Here is a 20,479-nt window from a genome sequence, read left to right as displayed (position 1 = left end):
CACTAAATAATAGCACAATATTCTGTCCAGTATAATAATGTTTGTTGTTATACTATAAATTAAAGCATTACTATACATTTAGCATCATATTAAATACACTGTGCAATCATTTGTCAGTATTCCTCTTTAAATACTCAAACAGTGCAGATCCTGGAATGACTGCTGCTCCAAATGCCATGAAAATCACTCTGCTAATTAATTTTATATTAAAATTTTCCAATGCTTATCCAGACCTGGAAATTACTCAAATCAAATTCCATATTGCATAATTCTTACATGCAAATGCAAATTTCTTACATGGATCATGTGACTCTTTGTACTGATGGTCAGACGTTCATCTCAGATCATGCTGGAGAACACAATCATCATTCAGCTCCAAAAGGGAGAGAAACCAACAAGAATTCTTCATTTTCAGTTCAGTTAATCACTTGAATTGTTATCCTGGAAATCTCAGACTTTTGGACCCGGCGATATATAATTAAGTGAGTGTGATGTCAATATGGTATTATATTTGTTCAACTTGTGAAGTCACTGATAATGTGTGAGACACAGTTTGTCTGTTATCTCTGCTGGAAGATAAAGGGCTGTTTCTAAATATAATCAGAATGGCACAATAGATTACAGCACTTCACTTTTTGCACAGTACCTTTTTGAAGACTAATATTGTGCAGCAAAAAAAAACTAAACCGTTCTGGTGTTTTAAATCAAGAAATGTATTTATTCTTTAGTATTTTTAATATTTATTTGGATGATTTTGTAGTTGTAATATAGTTGTGAACCCAGGATTTTACTATAAATATGTGATGTGTATTTTATTGTTTTTAGTTATTGTCATGTTTTATCAACTGTGTATGCTGCCAAAAATTTGAAAATCACAAATTTTAATAAAGTTCCAACAAGTGTGATTGTAAATTCTACATAGACGCTGGTATTTCTGTGGTGTCCACACAAAAATGATGCTGTATGGTCATTTAGAAAACTTATTTTGAATAACAGTTTATTTTTATCTATAAAATAATACTACAATTTTGCAAAGCAACACAAGCTCTTTTTTGCCCAACATGTTTATGACGGAGTGAATCGTATGAAGTCCACTTGAATATCAACCTAAAATAATCAGATAGAAAAATCATGTAACTACTTTGTCATTGTAAAGTCTGAAAAAATGTGTCCAATAATGTGCACAATATTTTGTAACAAACTTGACTTACCGACTTCTTTTTGTGGAACTTATAAGATGCTGGCAGGTCGTATCTGAGCTCTGCGAGAGAGACAACAACAGTTGAGGACAAAAAAAAAACATATCACTATAAAGCTTATTACAACCTACAGAGTAGGGATGTCCCGATCAGGTTTTTTGTGGCCCAGATCTGATCCGAGTCAATGAATATTGAATATCTGCCGATACCGAGTCACGAACTGATATTTGTATATTCTTAGTGTTTGATGCACAATTCAAGGGTTAAGTAAGTTATATAACTAGGGATATATATATCCCAATAGTTTGAATGGTAATGCATGTTTTTATGTGCACTAAATATTACCTGCAATGACTTCCATTTTCACCTTCCAATCATTTGCTTTCTTCTGAATGTGCTGCACAAAAATGCAATTCAATTGTAAGTTTTTCTCATGAATATAAGTGAAATGTCGAAGCTATGACATAATATGGCAACTTACATCTCGTGTTGAGGTCTTGTGAAGGGAATACACTGCTGTACTTGCCATGGAAATCGCTGTCTGCAGGAACTGCATGTCAATACCTGAATTGAAGATATGGATATAACAACAAGAATCAAGGTCAACCAATGGAATTTGGGAAACCTGTTCGACAACAGATATAATTTTGGCAGTTTTGCAAATTTCAACAAGAATTGCATCAGATGATATCAGCAGCAGAGCTTGTTGACTTTAAGATGACTCTTACCCTGGTTGTGCTTCGTGCCAAATGGCGGGTTCATGATGACCGTGTCAAACTTCTTGGTGTAAGAGGATCCAATTGAGCACACGTCACACTGGACCATATCAATGTTTGACAGTTCAAAATCCTCAACATTTCCTTTGAATATGTCCAAAGCGTCTTCGTCGATGTCAAATCCAACACACAGTCTTGAGAGTAAAGATTACGGTTATGTTGACTCATATCATTTTTTTAAAACTAGAGTAATTTCAGGCTATAGATGAAAGGATGGAGTCGGTCTTACCCAGCATCAAGCACTGCGGCTCCTATAGACAAAACCCCACATCCACAGCCCAAGTCTGCAACTAGTTTATGCTGTATGTCATCAAATGTATTGTGGATGGTGTACAACATACAGCCTACAGTGTGAAAAAATAACTTAATGGTATCTTATGCCATAATAAAATATATTAAAACCATCTGTCCTAGACAAAGGACTCCAATGTTCAATTCTGAATTAAATATTCATTAACGGTCTCTAAACTGTACAATGCATACTATTTTTAAAGTAGCAAGTGAAACAGTGCATTATGCAATGATAAAAATCTTTCAATCAGTATGTTACATTGTTGTCACATGACATTTGAAATAGAAAATACTATTTTTTATTTGAATACATTTAATCTTAGTATTTTTGTAGTTTCAAAATAAAATATAAACATAAAATACCGAAATCAACCTCTTTATTAGACTGCTGATTTCCTGTATCAACAAATATACAAATACCAAAAACAAAAATGTCTATGCACACATAGAAATACATTAATTTGAAATACTGCACATCCCTGGATATGAACAACATAACATTTGCATACTATATTATAGGAATCGTAAGAATAGTACACAAGTATGCTAATCCTAATACACAATGGACGCATCTAAAAACTCACAAATACACATCTTATGGTTACAAATGCATACACTGGACACAAATACAGTATAATGCTCACCCGCTATATGCGGACTGGTGGGGTACTGCTCCAGGAGTATTTTGGGCTCCTCAAACCCATCCACCTGCTGAAGGCAGCTTTCTAGCTCTTTGAGCTTCATATCTACATCGGAAGATCAACTGATCCTGCTCAAATCAGTCTGTGTTTCTGTAGTTCATACTAATGTTAATCAGATCAGAAACGCCGAATGATCATGATTTCACGACTGATCTTGAGACTTCTGGTGATATAGTGAATTCCCTCAAGTAGAAAATTCACTTTGGATCAAATAGGTAAAAATGTAGTGTCCGTACATGTGTGTTTCCCTCTTCTTCTGCTTCTGCAAGCTTACCTTGCCAGCTGTGGGCATGAGCGCCATCTACTGGCTGATTACTGGCATGTGCACATTTATTATATGTCGTGAAAACATTTTATTCATATTATTTAGTTTTCTAACATTATACAATTATGATTAACTGAACATAGGCAACCTTTTTACTAACACGAGAACATGAAAAAATGGCAATGTTTTAAGAAATATTCTGGTGTTTCGTATTGCAACTTTTTTATTATTATTATATTCTTGTAAATAGTTAAAAACAAACAAACAAGCTACTAACCATGTAGTGACTCCTTATTCACTTTGTAGTTCACTTTGCTGGCCCCTAGTTGCTGAATTTGGAATATAATAACACACTACTAATACAAATATCAGCAAAAAAAAGTTATTTAAAAAACATATTCTATTCATGCACGTGTCTTATCATGTCTGAGCTTGACCACAACATATATCCAATTTTTTTTTTTTGTTGTACATAAAATCTCAACAAAATCAGGAAATTAAATATGAACAAACCACTGAGTAAGATCATTCAGATTAATACATTTTAATATAATTCAATTTAAGAACACTTTAACACACAATCTGTATTTTAGTGGCATATAAAGTTACCAGCAACTTCATGTTGCATGTCTGTTTGCCCTGTGAAGGAGGAAACCAAGTTGCCTCACTTCTCTCTTTAATTTCCCCCGGTTTTTTTTCTGAATTAACTTTATTTGTACCCGTGAAGCAAGAGGAAAATAAACAAATGTAGGCAATTACTAAAATTTGACATACCATTCAAAAGCTTATGGGTCAGCAAGATTTTTTTTTTTAAAGAAATGTAGGCCTATGCTATTTAGCAAGGATTCATTACATCGATCAAAGGTGACATAAAAACATTACAAAATATTTATTAATTTCGAACTGAATTAAATGGGGTATAAATACACAACTAAACAGGAGCCAGGAGTACAAGAGGCCCCAGTGAAGCTGAATAGAGGACAGATGAGAGATGAGCCAAGAGACTGAGACAGAAGCCTGGCCTCCGAGGGTCAAGATGGAGTTAAAAAGGTCATGATTCCCAGGCTGTGGCAATTAATCCAAAAACCGCTGTGGCTTGCTTTTTCTTTATAACGGTTTACTAATTTAGCTTGTTGCATTCATATTCGGAGCTATTCTGATTATATGCTTTATTAAAGCAACACTGTGTATCTTTTTCTGTGTTCAAAAAGTGCTAAATGTATATAATGAGCGAGTACATTATAAATTAATCTACCAAACCGCCTTTTTTTGTATTTATAATAAGTGATTATTTTTGGACTATTGTAGCTTGTTCGGGTCGTCACCGCTGCGGAGTAACGCATACATAAGTGAATCGCCCTACTTGGTCTCATGGCATAACATATAATGTAGCTCCGTTAGAACATTCTTCCGCGGGATGCGTGCAGTTCTGTTTATTATTAAACGCGAGAGCAGTGGTTCCCAACCCTTTTCAGCTCGCGGCCCACACAACCACACACATATGTTTGCGCGGCCCACTTCAAAAAAAAAAAAAATTAACTGACCCCGCTATTGTTGGGTTAATAACTAAGTAGCCTACTCAGAAGCTAGATTGTTAACTGTATTTATTGAATGAACCACTAGCGTAGCCAGAAAAGAGACTCTGGGTGTGCATATGAAAATCTGGGTGTGCCACATTTATTGTCAGATTACTTTGCAAAATTATGGGATAGTATTTTTGTCGCACTGCTTCCATCCAACCATACTCCTAGTGGTAATTTGCAGGTCGTGTCAAAATGTAGTTAATTGTTAAATGTAATAATTTTCTTCCAAATACGATAATTTTGAACTTCAGGTACGATACTTGGACATTTCCAATCTGGCAACACTGTCTATTGATGTTGGGCCCGGAGAAATATCCTCATCAGGTGTAACGTAAGGCCTTGTGTCCGGCTGTTCATCAAGCCAAGGTTTTTTGCTAAAAAAAAAATTAAGAAAGGAGATCTGCGACATATTGCTAGCTAGCAATGTGGAATCAAAAATTATCTGTTTATATCATAGACTGCTGGGATCACAGGCAGCTGCTGTTTGCTGATTGGTTGGCAGTCCAAATGTCGGCAGATATATTTTAACAAAAAATAATTTAAAATGTAAATTACATTTTAAAATTTTTAGCATTATTGCACCATATATTGGATTCTTATTTCTGTGCCCCTGAGAGTATAATTTAGAATGTTCAGTGGCATCACAGAACTGCCAGATTCAAACAGCTTTCGCGCGTTGGCTGGCACTGAGCCAGAGACGGAGACCGACGCGCTCAGCGCTTGTCATATATCACAATTAATATGCAGTGTTTTCAACCACATAATGTTTATTTTAGGTTTCATACATTTAAATATACATAATCACTAGTAAAAAAATACATTGGTAGTTTGTAAAATACACACTGATGTCTATGGAAGCAGCAAAAACTATCCAATCAAATGTAATTTGCAGACGTGTTTTTTTCATATATCAGACACACATAGCAGAACAATAAAGTTTACTTTATTCTTCGTCCAGTTCAACAGCCAATTACTTTCATGTATTTCGGGAGAAACTGGGGAATTCAAGTGCTGTAGGCCTACGTTAAATCCGGCTGACAGGACTCTGAACTGCAGCGCTCATCTCGTTATAGATCAAGAAAATTTATAAATGTTTTTAAACGAAGAATTGGAATATCAGATAGTTGACATGGTAAGCCAGTTTGTGTATATATTTTAATAAAAAATGAAAAACTAAATAAAACGAATACCGATACATCTGTTAGTGGCTGCGGTGTGTCACGTGACAATCATGACGCGTCGCCATGGAAACAAGGGGTCAGTTAAAATATTTGTAATTTACGCGTGAAAGGGTTGATTTAAATATATATATATATATATATATATATATATATATATATATATATATATATATATATATATATATATATATATATATATATATATATATATATATATATATATATATATATATATATATATATTCTAACTAAACAACAATAGCCCAAGTTTAGTAAACATTTTTTATTGAGACTATAAAAAATAATTCTGCATCTTTTAGGTGTGCCAGCTGCCACTGTGGGTGGCACAGGCAGGGCCAGATTAACACTTTGTTGTACCCTGGGCAACAATATTCAAGGGCCCCATCATCACGACCCCAGGATCACCATAATATGGTCATATACAGAATATATTACTGTCATATACAGTAAATATACTCAATACTTCAAATTCTAACTGTCATCAGGTGTATTTTGATTTACAAATATTTAAATGCTCATAGAACTACAAATGCACTACTATGTCCCCTATCAAAGACATTCACTCACATATGATGCTATGAAAACAAAACACATCAGCATCTGTATAATCTGGTAAAATTGACCCACTACATTGAGAGGGAGGGAAATATCCTCCATTTTCACAAAAATGAATAAATAAGCAACCACTTTCAAACCATTGTTTATTTAACAACATTTATTCCCAATAGAAATGTATTGAATTGATATAGCTATAACAGAAGACCACAGACAACACATCAAGAAACATTTTGGTCCTCAGCTCATTTTAAGCAGAAATCACCCTGACAGGGTGACCCTGTTTCCTCAGAATTCAACAAGGCAATCAAGTTATTAGTCCAACACAAACAATTTGAAATCTGCCAGTTTTCCCTCCACAACAATATACAGCATTTTAATAAAGCTGGCACCTCAAGGAAAAAATAAATAAATAAAATGCAGTATCACTGTTATCTGCTCATAAACATTTTTATCCTAAGCTCATTTTAACTTGTTTTAAAATAGAACAACAACATATCACAGCACAATTAACCAGTTAAACATTGTAGTGCTACATAAACATTTAGAAATCTGTCAATTTCTCTGAAGAAGACAAGACAGAAATAAATGCTACATAATCTGGCAAAACACACCATTTTAGTCCTAAATAATGAGGAAGTGCATGTTTGAATTTGAAATGCCTTCATTTGGCAAACACATCTTACAATGGCTTTTTTCTGGACTTTGACTGTGCAAACTGGTGTACAGTATAACATCTTCAAAATCAAGGCCACTAACAAGTTCATGTCCAATAGCTAAAATAGAAAGTGCAGAGCTGTGTCTGTGACACAATTTCTCTCTAGAAGACAAGATAAAAATAAATACTACAAAACCTGGCAAAACACACAATTTTAATCCTAAATAATGAGGAAGTGCATGTTTGCTTTCATTTGGCATCTTGTAGAAAAGTCCTGGCTAGCTGAGTTGTCCTCGTCGTTGACGGAAGCTGACTTAACAGAACTGTCGGCAACATTAACAGGAGTGAAGAAATGACCTATTTTAGGTATATACTTTACATTTTCTGCGTTTCTGATGTCCTTTTCCTTTTTTAATTTCCGGTCCGCGCTCCCACTTAGCTTCTTCATGTCAGATTTTTTTCTGTTGTAGCAACGCCTGACGTAACCCGCTCGGCGTAACATTTGACCAACCTCATGCGGACTGACCAATGAGGAGAGGTTCTTAACTTGAGGCCCTCTCTTCATAGGTCATTCCGCATGAGACTGACTCTCAACCGCTCTCAACTCACGTTCAAAGTCATAGGCAGCGCAGCGTCTCTCTGTGCAGCGCAAAAGCCCGTGTTGACAGTTTGTTTAATGTAAAGCGGGAGATTACCAGATACAGTATTTTGCTCGTGCCCTTGCTGCCCTGGGCCCTTTAGAGGTCTTGGGCCCCTGGGCAATTGCCCAGTTGCCCGTATGGTTAATCCGGCCCTGGGCACAGGCACATCCTGGCACACCCGTGGCTACGCCACTGGAATGAACTAGGGCTGTGCGATATGGACAAAAAAAACAACCTATCGCGATTTCTTTGATCAATTTTGCGATTGTGACACACACACCAATATGTTTTTACATTCATAAATGCATTCAGGATTAATTTGAAACATATTTCCAAAAGAAGACTTTTTTCTCTTTTTTGCCATGCATTGTTCATAGAGCTCATTAATTGTAGCGGTGCCTCAGGTGTTTGCAGTGTGTAGCCTATACAGTATGTGTATGCGGTCATCAGCGAGAGCGCATAAATACAACGCGAAAGCACATTAAAATAATGCACGAGCGCGAATCTCTCTGTTCGCACGCAGATATCCTTTGCGCTGTCACAAAACCAGACGTGCTTGCTCAGATACACGCTGCTCTGCGCGGAGACAGTGTGCGCACTTAAAACGTGTCTCCTCTCACTTAAACTGCGTCCTGTGCACTCTCAACTCTCTGTGCTCATGTGTTAGATATTAATTATTTTCGCACGTTTTTATTTCTACCCTTTTACCGCGTGCAGTGTGAACGCTCTGATCCGTTAACATGGGCTCGGAAAAAAGGCGCATCACAGACAGTGTGTAAACCTGGAGTTAGGCATATGCCCACTCTGTTCTGTTCTGCAATGCATTCTGATTGGATCGGATAGCATACTGCAGGAGGTCAGGGCCGCGGAAAATTGTGCTATAAAGCTATTTAGAAATCGCGATGTCTAGTAATCGCACAGCCCTAGAATGGACTGGAAATTAACAGAAAATAACTCAGGCTTGCACCGCTCAGCAAAACGGGAAAACCAGATCCAGGCAAAGCTCGGCAGCGGGTAGTCACCGGAGCAAGACTGCAGTCAACAAAATAAAATTCATCCTAGCAATTGCACTGTCCCAGTTTCCTATACATAAGTGTTCCTTTATATGTTAGCTAATTCTTTCAAATCATATGTATTCAGAGTGACCCTGACTTTCACTGTATTCATTTTCAAGGCATTTTAATGTATAGTTTTGGGAAAAAAATAAAAGCAGAATCACCCAAAACATCAAACTCAATTGTTGTACTTGTACTTTTTCACAATTCCAACATTCATAAAAAGGGTTCCTTTATAGGTTAGCTCATTCTATCAAGTTATATGTATTCACAGTGCCACTGACAATCACTGTATTCATTTTTATGGTATTTTACTCTATGGTTTTTGAGAAATTTAAAAGCAAACTCGCCCAAAACATCAAACTCAATTTTTGCACTTGCTCTTTTTCCCATATTCCAACATTCATAAAAAGGGTTCCTTTATAGGTTAGCTCATTCTTTCAAATCACATGTATTCAGAGTGAGTCTGACCATCACTTTATTCATTTTTCAGGCATTTTACTGTATGGTTTTTGAGAAATTTAAAAGCAAAATCACCTAAAACAACAAAATGCATCCAATTGCACGGTGTCCCATTTTCCAACATTCATGAAAAAGGTTCCTTTATAGGATTGCTCATGCTTCCAAGTCATATGTATTCAGAGTGACCATGACTATCACTTTATTAATTTTTAAGGCATTTTACTCTATAGTTTTTGAGAAAACTAAAAGCAAAATCACCCAAAACATTGAACTCAATTGTTGCACTTGCACTTTTTTCCATTTTCCAACATTCTTAAAAAGGGTTCCTTTATAGGTTTGCTCACGCTTCCAAGTCATATGTATTCAGAGTGACACTGACTATCACTGTATTCATTTTCAAGGCATTTTACTGTATAGTTTGTGAGAAAACTAAAAGCAAAATCACCCAAAACATCAATCTCAGTTGTTGCACTTGCACTTTTTCCTATTTTCCAACATTCATAAAAAGGGTTCCATTATAGGTTTGCTCATACTTTCATGTCATATGTATTCAGAGTGACCCTGACTACCACTTTATTAATCTTCAAGGCCTTTTACTGAATAGTTCTTGAGAAAACAAAAAGCAAACTCACCCAAAACATCAAACTCAATTGTTGCACTTGCACCTTTTCCCATTTTCCATCATTCATGTTATGAGCTAAAGTCATTTGTTGGTTGTTTCCATTCTGCCCTCTTGTGTTCTCTGTGTATGTTTGTTTCAGATGGGCGGTTCCTGGGGATAATTTATTGGAGGCTGCGATTGGTTCTCCTCTTCACCTGATCCAGATATAAGGACTGCCCCAAACACTCAATCGGGGCCATGATTGTGCCATCGCCTGTGACTCCATAGTTTGCTGTTTGCCTTGTTATTGTTGTTTGTTTGAATTTTTGAGTGTCTTACCAGAGAGATAGTTTGTTGGTGTATAAGATTGCGATTGTGTTCTGTGATAATTATATTGTATTGTTTTTTTCTTTGCCTAAATTCTGTGATATTCCCGGTTAACTTGACCTAAGCCTGATTGACTACGATTTTGGATTCTGATTGTAAATTGTTTGCTGTTAACTCGTGTGTATATATATCTTGTAAACATTTTGTTAGTCTTAGTTTTTGTTAAGTTGAGGGACGTAGGGGGTTAGACGCCATTTTGTTTTGATATCACTTTTCACATTGTTTTGGGTTTAGGGAGTCAGGTAAGTTGAAAGTGTATTTTATTTCTTTTGGTTTCTCTAATTTTGATTTAGGAAGTGTAGAGGGTTAACAAAGAGGATTTTTTGGCCTTGCCTGCCCCTGACGCTAAGTCCCAACTTGTAAATAAATTATTGTTTATTCAACATCTCTCTGGTTCTGAGACTCTCTTCCTTTTCCTGTTACGGCTGACCCCTAGTGGTCGTAACAGAAATTGGGGGCTCGTCTTAAAAAGGAGTTTTTCCCCACAAACCAATTAGAGTTTTGCGGTCGCGTGTTCGTGAAAAACAAATTCATGAAATTTGCTTTGCGTTTTTTGTTTCGCTAGGGGTTTTCACTTTAAGGGGGAGGGAATTCGGTATGTCCTCTAAATTTGAATTGGAAAAGTTTGCAATTCAGCCTACTGCTGAACAATTGGATATTTGTCGCAAAGATGATCTGTTTTCAGTTGCTGATTGCTGATGAAGCTCATGCAATTATCAAGGCAATTGTAAAGTTCTGCACTACTTTTGGAATGCCAAAATACATTCAGTCTGACCAAGGTACCAATTTTATGTCCAAAGTGTTTGTGAAGGTAATGAAACGGTTAAACATCAAACATCAGGTGTCCAGTGCATACCACCCTCAGTCACAAGGTGCTATCGAACGTTTTCATCAAACCTTAAAGTCGATACTCCGAACCTTTTGTGTGGAACATGAAAAAGAATGGGATGAACACATCCCGCTCTTGTTATTTGCAGTACGTAATACCACTCAAGCATCACTTGGATTTAGTCCCTCTGAGTTCATTTTTGGACACACTGTTCGTGGTCCATTGAAAATTTTGCAAGAGCAAATTCTTTCATCTAACCATTCGTCTTCATCTACCAATGTATTGGATTATGTCAGTGCGTTCCGCGAACGCTTGCATACGGTGTGGAAGTTGGCAAAACAATCGCTCAGTTCTGTGCAAAGCCAAATGAAATCTCACTATGACCAGAAGGCTGTATCGCGATCATTTCAGACTGGCGATAAAGTTCTTATCTTACTTCCAGTGCAAGGTTCAGCACTCCAAGCTAAGTTCACTGGTCCTTACAGCATCAAGGAGAAGCTAGGAGACACTGACTATGTAGTTGATACCCCTGACCGAAGAAGGAAGTCACGAGTCTGCCACATTAATATGCTTAAAGCATATTTGTCACGTTCTGATTCTGAAGTTAGTATTACCGTTGCTACTGTTGTACCAATTACTGTGTCACTGTCGGATTATTCACCCGAAAGTGATGATTTGAAAAATGAATAGTGCATCATTCTTGTCAGCTCGTTTGCCAAATTCTAAGGCTTTGTTGAATTTGTCAGAAAAGTTGTCCCATTTGCCTGTGTCTGCCCAGGCGGATATTGCCAGTCTTCTTAATAGGTACCCGACTTTGTTTAATGACTTCCCTTCAACTACCCACATAATAGAACATGATATAGATGTTGGTTCACATGCCCCTGTTAAACAAAATGCCTATCGTGTAAACCCAGTTAAAAGAGAACAAATGAAGCAGGAAACCCAGTACTTGCTAGAACACAATTTAGCAGTTCCTAGTGCCAGTCCCTGGTGTTCGCCATGTCTACTTGTCCCTAAGCCAGATGGGACCTCCAGGTTTTGTACTGACTACCGTAAAGTTAACGCTTTAACTAAAGCTGACTCTTTTCCGCTTCCTCGTATGGAAGATTGCATTGATCGGGTAGGTAGCGCTAAATTCATGACTAAACTAGATCTGCTAAAAGGATATTGGCAGGTGCCACTCACAAAGCAAGCATGTGAGATTTCTGCTTTTGCCACACCTGACGTATTTTTGCAGTACCGTGTTATGGCTTTTGGCCTTCGAAATGCTGGAGCTACCTTTCAGCGACTAATATCCATAGTGTTGTCTGATGTGTCAAATTGTGAGGCTTATTTGGATGATGTGGTGTGCTATGCTGATACTTGGAAAGACCATCTCAAAACTTTGGATGATGTCTTCAAACGCTTGACAAATGCTAACCTAACCTTGAATTTATCAAAGTGTGAATTCGGTTGTGCCACTGTCACATACTTGGGAAAGGAGGTTGGAAATGGTCAAGTGCGTCCTCTTAATTCCAAAATACAAGCCATCCTTGATTTCCCAGTTCCTAAAACTAGGAAAGAGCTCCGTCGATTCCTTGGAATGACTGGCTATTACAGATGTTTTTGTAAGAATTTTTCAGAAGTTGCCAGTCCTCTCACTGGACTATTACGTAAAGCAGTCTCATTTAAGTGGTCTTCGTAATGTCAGTCCGCCTTTGAAGTCTTGAAAACTTTGCTTTGTAGTGCCCCTGTGCTCGCTGCCCCCTGTTTTGAAAAGCCATTCTTGATGGAAGTGGATGCTTGTGGTACCGGTGCTGGAGCCGTCCTTCTTCAAATGGATGCAGCTGGTTTGAATCACCCAATAAGTTTCTTTTTCGAAAAAGTTCCACAAACATCAGATTAACTACAGTACTATAGAAAAAGAAGCCCTTGCCTTAATTCTCTCTCTTCAACACTTTGAGGTCTATGTTGGCTCCAGTTCGAAACCCGTTACGGTTTATACTGACCATAACCCTCTTGTATTTCTTCAACGGATGTCAAATGCAAATCATCGTCTTATGCGCTGGTCGCTAATCTGCCAAAGTTACAATTTGGTGATCTGTCATAAAAAGGGCATTGAAAATGTGATTGCTGATTCACTGTCTCACGTTAATCTGTAAAACAGGATGTTTTATTTTGTGGGTGGGGGTGTTATGAGCTAAAGTCATTTGTTGGTTGTTTCCATTCTGCCCTCTTGTGTTCTCTGTGTGTGATTGTTTCAGATGGGCGGTTCCTGGGGATAATTTATTGGAGGCTGCGATTGGTTCTCCTCTTCACCTGATCCAGATATAAGGACTGCCCCAAACACTCAATCGGGGCCATGATTGTGCCATCGCGTGTGACTCCATAGTTTGCTGTTTGCCTTGTTATTGTTGTTTGTTTGAATTTTTGAGTGTCTTACCAGAGAGATAGTTTGTTGGTGTATAAGATTGCAATTGTGTTCTGTGATAATTATATTGTATTGTTTTTTTCTTTGCCTAAATTCTGTGATATTCCCAGTTAACTTGACCTAAGCCTGATTGACTACGATTTTGGATTCTGATTGTAAATTGTTTGCTGTTAACTCGTCTATATATATCTTGTAAACATTTTGTTAATCTTAGTTTTTGTTAAGTTGAGGGACGTAGGGGGTTAGACGCCATTTTATTTTGATATCACTTTTCACATTGTTTTGGGTTTAGGGAGTCAGGTAAGTTGAAAGTGTATTTTATTTCTTTTGGTTTCTCTAATTTTGATTTAGGAAGTGTAGAGGGTTAACAAAGAGGATTTTTTGGCCTTGTCTGCCCCTGACGCTAAGCCCTAACTTGTAAATAAATTATTGTTTATTCAACATCTCTCTGGTTCTGAGACTCTCTTCCTTTTCCTGTTACGGCTGACCCCTAGTGGTCGTAACAATTCATAAAAAACTTCCTTTATAGATTTGCTCATTCTTTTAAGTCATGTGTATTTTGCGTGACCCTGATTATCACTGTATTAATTGTCAAGGCATTTTACTGTATAGTTTTGGAAAAAACTAAATGCAAACTCAGCTGAAACATTAAACTCAATTGTTGCACTTGCACTTTTCCCCATTTTCCAACATTCATAAAAAACATTCCGTTATAGTTTTGCTCATTCTTTTAAGTCATATGTATTCGGAGTGACCCTGACTATCTCTGTATTAATTTTTAAGGCATTTTACTGTATAGTTTTTGAAAAAACTAAAAGCAAACTCACCCAAAACATCAATCTCAATTGTTGCACTTGCACTTTTTCCCATATTCCAACATTCATAAAAAGGGTTCCTTTATAGGTTTGCTCATGCTTCCAAGTCATATGTATTAAGCGTGACACTGACTATCTCTGTATTAATTTCCAAGGCATTTTACTGTATAGTTTGTGAGAAAACTAAAAGCAAAATCACCTAAAACATCAATCTCAGTTGTTGCACTTGCACTTTTTCCCATTTTCCAACATTCATAGAAAGGGTTCCTTTATAGGTTTGCTCATACTTTCAAGTCATATGTATTTTGCGTGACCCTGATTATCACTGTATTAATTGTCAAGGCATTTTACTGTATAGTTTTTGAAAAAATCAAAAGCAAACAACCAAAACATCAAACTCAATTGTTGCACTTGCACCTTTTCCCATTTTCCAGCATTCATAAAAAACGTTCCTTTATAGGTTTGCTCATTCTTTTAAGTCAAATGTATTCGGAGTGACCCTGACTATCTCTGTATTCATTTTCAAGGCATTTTACTGTATAGTTTTTGAAAAAACCAAAAGCAAACTCACCCAAAACATTAAACTCAATTGTTGCACTTGCACTTATTCCCATTTTCCAACATTCATAAAAAACGTTCCTTTATAGGTTTGCTCATTATTTTGAGTCATGTATTCGGAGTGACCCTGACTATCTCTGTATTAATCTCTGTATTAATTCAGCTTCTTTTCATGCATTTTGACTGCTCTCAGCACCCGTACCGTAAGTGCATGATTACACGCGCAAGAGAAAAAAAAGTGCGGCTGGCTTGACCGTGTATTTTCAAAGCGTGGCTGGCTTGACCGCAGTGGAGCAAGCAGTCAGGAGGAAACACAACAGCCATTTATGCATGTTCGAATTTGTTGTTCTGTAGCATATGCAGCAAAAATATCTAAGATAAATTGGTGGTTTATTCTTAAGCCAATCAGCGAGCTCGAATAGTGGAAGCATAGTAACAGTTTAATATTTCTTTTTTGTTATTTAATTATATATATGAAGTGATGTTATGTTATGACCTAGAAATTTTTACATATATTAACAATATTATTTATTTTAATAGTAATTGGCGGCCCACCTGCAATACCACCGCGGACCACAGGTTGAAAACCACTGCGCTAGAGCGCCTAAATTTACATAGTGTGGTTTTAATAAGGTTTGTACTGAATTTTTGACTTAATACAGTGGAAAACAAAGAGTGAGAAACCACATCCTGGAACCTCTTGGGTGAGAAACAAACAAACAAAACAATTCTACCAATTCTTAAATTACTACCTAAACTCTAACCCAGGGGTTCTTAACCTTTTTGATGTCGGGGCCCAAATTTTACAGTACAAAGTGGCCCAGGGCCCAATCAAATATTAGCGATGTATTGGTTCATTGATCTCACCCTTGGTTTGATTTGTATTGAATAACTAAATGAAATCCACTTGCAGTTTAACAGTTCATTATTATTGTGTATATAAACCTGCACATACAAAAAAGATGCCAAACACATAACAATTCAGGGAACAAATCAATCTGCATCAAGAACAAAATTAAAAGGCTCAAGTCAGGCATATTAACACACAAAATCAGTAAGATTTGACAGATTTTACTTACAAACAAATTGTAAAAAAAATTATATAAATAAATAAAATGTTTTGCTAAAATAAATAAATTCAAAATAATATTTTTCAAACTAAATAAGTTGTAAATGAAAATTGAAATGAAGTGCAAATGAAAAAACATAGCTTTATAATCTGCTAAATAAAAAAAATTAAAATCGGCTGCTTTTTATTCTTTCTTGCAACTGATGCTATATGTCTGTGGCCATGGCTGCGATACGATTTGGTCTCCCCTTTTCCACATACTCCGTCTGCAGTCCGTGTGCATTAGGTATGTGGTGCAGAAGCAGCACGGACTCATTGTGCTTTCACACAGGACACGTTTGCAGTCCGCTACTAATCCGTAGCTGTTTAGTCCACAAACACAACATTTGTTCATTATTTTATATTTCAAATCATGTAAAAATAATAATAATAATAAAATAATAAAAAAAAGCTTTTTCATGAATGTGATACTCTTATCACAGTACAGTAACAATCTTTCATATACATTAGTATAAACTCAAATATAAACAACGTATTATTCAAGCACTTGACTTCTAGGTTTTTATAATAAGTTGCTCAAGCAAGCGGCAACACATTTAAATACAACATTAGCCTAATTTTCTTGTTAGGCAATCACAAACATTTAAAATTAAAACTCACCACTGACAGAAACAGTCGGCTCTCGTGCCTTGTGCATTTAAATCTTTATTACAAACAATCCCACAGGTCTTAATGAGCTTTGTTTTTCTGCCTCCATAAAAGTGCATATAGAGTGTTTCCTTGTTTTCCTAAAGGTGCTCTTTTTCTTGTTTTAAACCTAGCCAAAAAGCCATATGTTAACACAGTATAAACATATAAACACAGTAGGCTTTAATTCTATAAATGTATTGTGAAATGACTGCATTTCCGTGTCAATCCATGTTCATTTTTACTGTGAACAATGCGCTGTACAGTAATTTTAATTCAGCATGTGCAGCACAGCAAAAATAGACTCGGTACAGGTGAATTAAAAGCACGGCGGTACGATTCGCGAGAACACGTGATTTGCCTGTCAAACAATACAGTCTATGGTCCAACATTGCTTTTCTTGATTTGTGTGTGTTCTAACATGGTTGGCTAAATGTTAATGTTTTGTCCGGTTTAATTATGTTTATTCCAGTCATGCAACTCCTGCAATTAAACTCCACACCACTTCCTTTTTTTTTTTTTTTTTAATTTTCCTTGTAAAAATGATCTGTGGTGTCATATAATAATGTGAGGTTTTTCAACTTAAAGGATGAACCTCTTGTCATCTATTTCTGGCCTCCTAGCATGAATATAATAATGTAAAATACGATTGGGAGTCTGCACAGGGTGTTTATTTTGAAATGTATATGATTTTGTATTTGCTGTGCGGTTCAACTACCGTCCTGTTGCACTTACCCCCATCCTCATGAAGTGCTTTGAACGGCTAGTCATGCACCACATCAAGTCTGCCCCCCCCCCTCCCTGGACCCCTTCCAGTTTGCATATCGGTCCAACCGCTCGACCAATGATGCCATCTCCACTACCCTCCACTCAGCACTCACACATCTGGACAAAAAGGACTCATATGTTAGAATGCTGTTCATTGACTTCAGTTCAGCATTCAACACAATCATCCCTCAACAGCTCATTTACAAACTGATCCAACTGGGGCTCAACACTTCGCTGTGCAACTGGCTGTTGGACTTTCTGACTGGAAGACCTCAGGCAGTACGGGTCGGCAGCAACACATCCAGCACCATCACATTGAACACTGGGGCCCCCCAAGGATGTGTGCTGAGCCCCCTCCTCTTCACTCTGCTGACCCATGACTGCACACCTTCACACAACTCCAACCTTTTTATTAAGTTTGCAGATGACACGACTGTGGAGGGTCTCATTAGCAACAAAGATGAGACAAACTACAGGAGCGAGGTGAGCCGCCTGGCCGGGTGGTGCAATGACAACAATCTCTCTCTGAACATGGAGAAGACGAAGGAGATTGTTGTAGACTTCAGGAGAGCACACACTCAGCACGTTCCTCTGACCATCAACGTTGCGACTGTGGAGATAGTGAGCAGCACCAAGTTCCTGGGTGTGCACATCACAGAGGACCTCTCCTGGACTGAAAACACAGCAGCACTGGCCAAGAAATCAAATCAGCGTCTTTACTTCCTCCGCAAACTGAGGAGAGCCAGAGCCCCGCCCCCCATCATGTACACCTTCTACAGAGGCACCATCGAGAGCATCCTGTTGAGCTGCATCACTGTGTGGTATGGCACCTGCAACGCGTCCTGCCGAAAGACTCTGCAACGTGTGACGTAGTGATTCTGGCTATGGCACAGAACAGTAAATTAACCACACATTTACAAATTGCAAAACAGTTTCTCTCTTATTCTTTTTAATGCAACTCAAAATGGGCTTATTTCTTTTTTCAATATCTCTTGCTTCAAAGCATGTTAAAGTAAACAACCCATAAACAACCAAAAATAAACCATCTCATGAATCCATACACCATATAGGACAGCATCAAGGGGTCGTTTGTCTTTCAAATGAGGGAAAATAATACCCGGGTCAATGAATCAAGACAGCATCAATAAATATTCAAACAATAACATTACTTTGGTGCACCAAGTCCATAACTGAACCAAACATAACCCATCACTCATATCAGATTCATTCATATACATAAGGTTCTTTTAACAGTTCTGATGACTCTTTTGATTGATTGTGTTCTTTAAATGAAGAGTTTAAATGGGAAATGACTGATGTGTGTGTGTGTGTGTGTGTGTGTGTGTGTGCGTGTGTGTGTGTGTGTGTGTGAGAGTTAGATGTCCAGTAGACCCATTCTTTTCGAGAGTCATGGATGATTAATTAGCTTAGTGGAGATAATGAGTTTGCAAGGCCTACCTGGAGTCCAATGCACAATCAGGGGATTTGCAGTCCAGCCAAAACACCACAAACTCACTTAAAGTTACAGCGTTCCAATCCCACGTAGTTCAAACACAGCTCATAAACGAATGTCATACCAAACATCTGAACACTCGTCCACTGTGCAGCCAGCGAAACTTCTGTAACACCGTAGACTTCAAGCTTGTAGTTTCATGGTCAGCGGCTTCACTTCACAGCACCTACGGTCTACTAATTCAGCTTTCATATGGCCCCGACACCACGAGATAAGGAGCAGCTTGCAGGAATTGTAGAAGCCAGGCACTTCTCCATAGTGCAGCAAATGAAGCTTACTTAAGACAGTCATCTCCCATTTTGTTTCTTCCTATTTTGCACATTTTAAACATCTATCTCCAGGCAGCTCAACCTTCTGACCATCGATTCAGCAGACAAAGACTCAACGGACACACCACTCAACACTCACGATCACCTGTTTTAAATTGATTTGATCACTCAATTTCCTCCAGCTGACTGACTCCTCCCACTTGATGCATTGCATTTTGGGCTTTGTAGTTTGTTTTCGTCACACTCCCCCTCCGTTGGACAAGGCATCTCATAGTTCCTTATGAGATGTTGAAACATTAAAATCCGAAGAACTCTTCATCATTTGAGGATTCCTGAAAGAGATCAATAAGGTTTTGTCTGTCTTGTGCTTCTACTTCAGAGGCAGTTGGAAAACAGGGCTTTAAATTGCAAACATGGACAACACGAACATCTTCACCTGTAGATTCCAGTGCTATTTGGTAATTCACTGGTCCCATTTGTTGGATTACCCGGTATGGTCCTTTCCATTTTGGTGCAAGTTTAGCAGTGAAATTGTGCTTTGCACTGGACTGTGGAAAGTGTCTCATCCATACTCTTTCCCTTTCTTTGAATAACATGTTCCATCGATTCTTATTGTAATTTCGAAGCTGTCTTTGATGTGCTTTCTTATTATTCTCGATTGCTCTAACTTGCAATTGTTTTAAGTGATACACAGTGTCATAATGGGGTGCATCGGGTGACAGATCACAGCTTTCACCTTTCAGAAGCTTGTCCATGGGCCCCTGTAGTTTCCTTCCCAAGTGGAGTTCTGCAGGAGACATGCCAGTGGTTTTTTGCACTGCAGAATTAATCGCAAATCTGATTTCTGGTAAGTATTGGTCCCATTGTTTATGATTATCTTCTACAAATGCTGCAATCATACTTTTAAGAGTTCGATTTACTCTTTCGGTCATGTTTGTCTGCGGGTGGTATGCTGTAGTTAATTTTGGCGTTACATTCCAACTCTCACACACTTCTTTAAATATTGCAGACACAAACTGTGTACCTCTGTCAGATACGAGAAAGTCTGGAACTCCCCATCTGGTTAGTACCTCTTTTCGGAATACAGTTGCTACAGTTTTGGCAGTAGCAGTACGAATGGGGAACAGTTCTACCCAACGAGTGAAGTAATCAATAAAGACTAAAAGGTATTCATTTTGGTTAGTG

General features: G+C 37.6%; 1 protein-coding gene across 1 annotated transcript; it reads right to left on the bottom strand.

The window, feature by feature from the left end:
- Positions 1-980: 980 nt before the first annotated feature.
- Positions 981-3,236, bottom strand: mettl5 (methyltransferase 5, N6-adenosine). Its single transcript, XM_059561288.1, has 7 exons — positions 2,911-3,236; positions 2,205-2,319; positions 1,928-2,109; positions 1,681-1,763; positions 1,545-1,596; positions 1,212-1,261; positions 981-1,107 (listed from the first exon to the last, which is right to left on the bottom strand). The coding sequence occupies exons 1-7, from the start codon at positions 3,008-3,010 to the stop codon at positions 1,066-1,068; spliced, it is 624 nt and encodes a 207-aa protein (XP_059417271.1). The 5' UTR covers positions 3,011-3,236; the 3' UTR covers positions 981-1,065.
- Positions 3,237-20,479: the final 17,243 nt, after the last annotated feature.

This window comes from Carassius carassius, chromosome 11 (assembly GCF_963082965.1).
Source record: "Carassius carassius chromosome 11, fCarCar2.1, whole genome shotgun sequence".
NCBI classification, from domain to species: domain Eukaryota; kingdom Metazoa; phylum Chordata; class Actinopteri; order Cypriniformes; family Cyprinidae; genus Carassius; species Carassius carassius.
This window is presented reverse-complemented; position numbering and strand designations above follow the sequence as displayed.

What these genes read in the sequence shown, in the direction of transcription:
- mettl5 (XM_059561288.1), bottom strand. Translation starts at nt 3,010, where the DNA reads ATGAAGCTCAAAGAGCTAGAAAGCTGCCTTCAGCAGGTGGATGGGTTT. An exon ending in GCCGCAGTGCTTGATGCTGG is followed by an intron (nt 2,110 to 2,204) that starts GTAAGACCGACT and finishes TTTACTCTCAAG; the next exon opens with ACTGTGTGTTGGATTTGACA. An exon ending in GAAAATGGAAGTCATTGCAG is followed by an intron (nt 1,262 to 1,544) that starts GTAATATTTAGT and finishes TCTCTCTCGCAG; the next exon opens with AGCTCAGATACGACCTGCCA.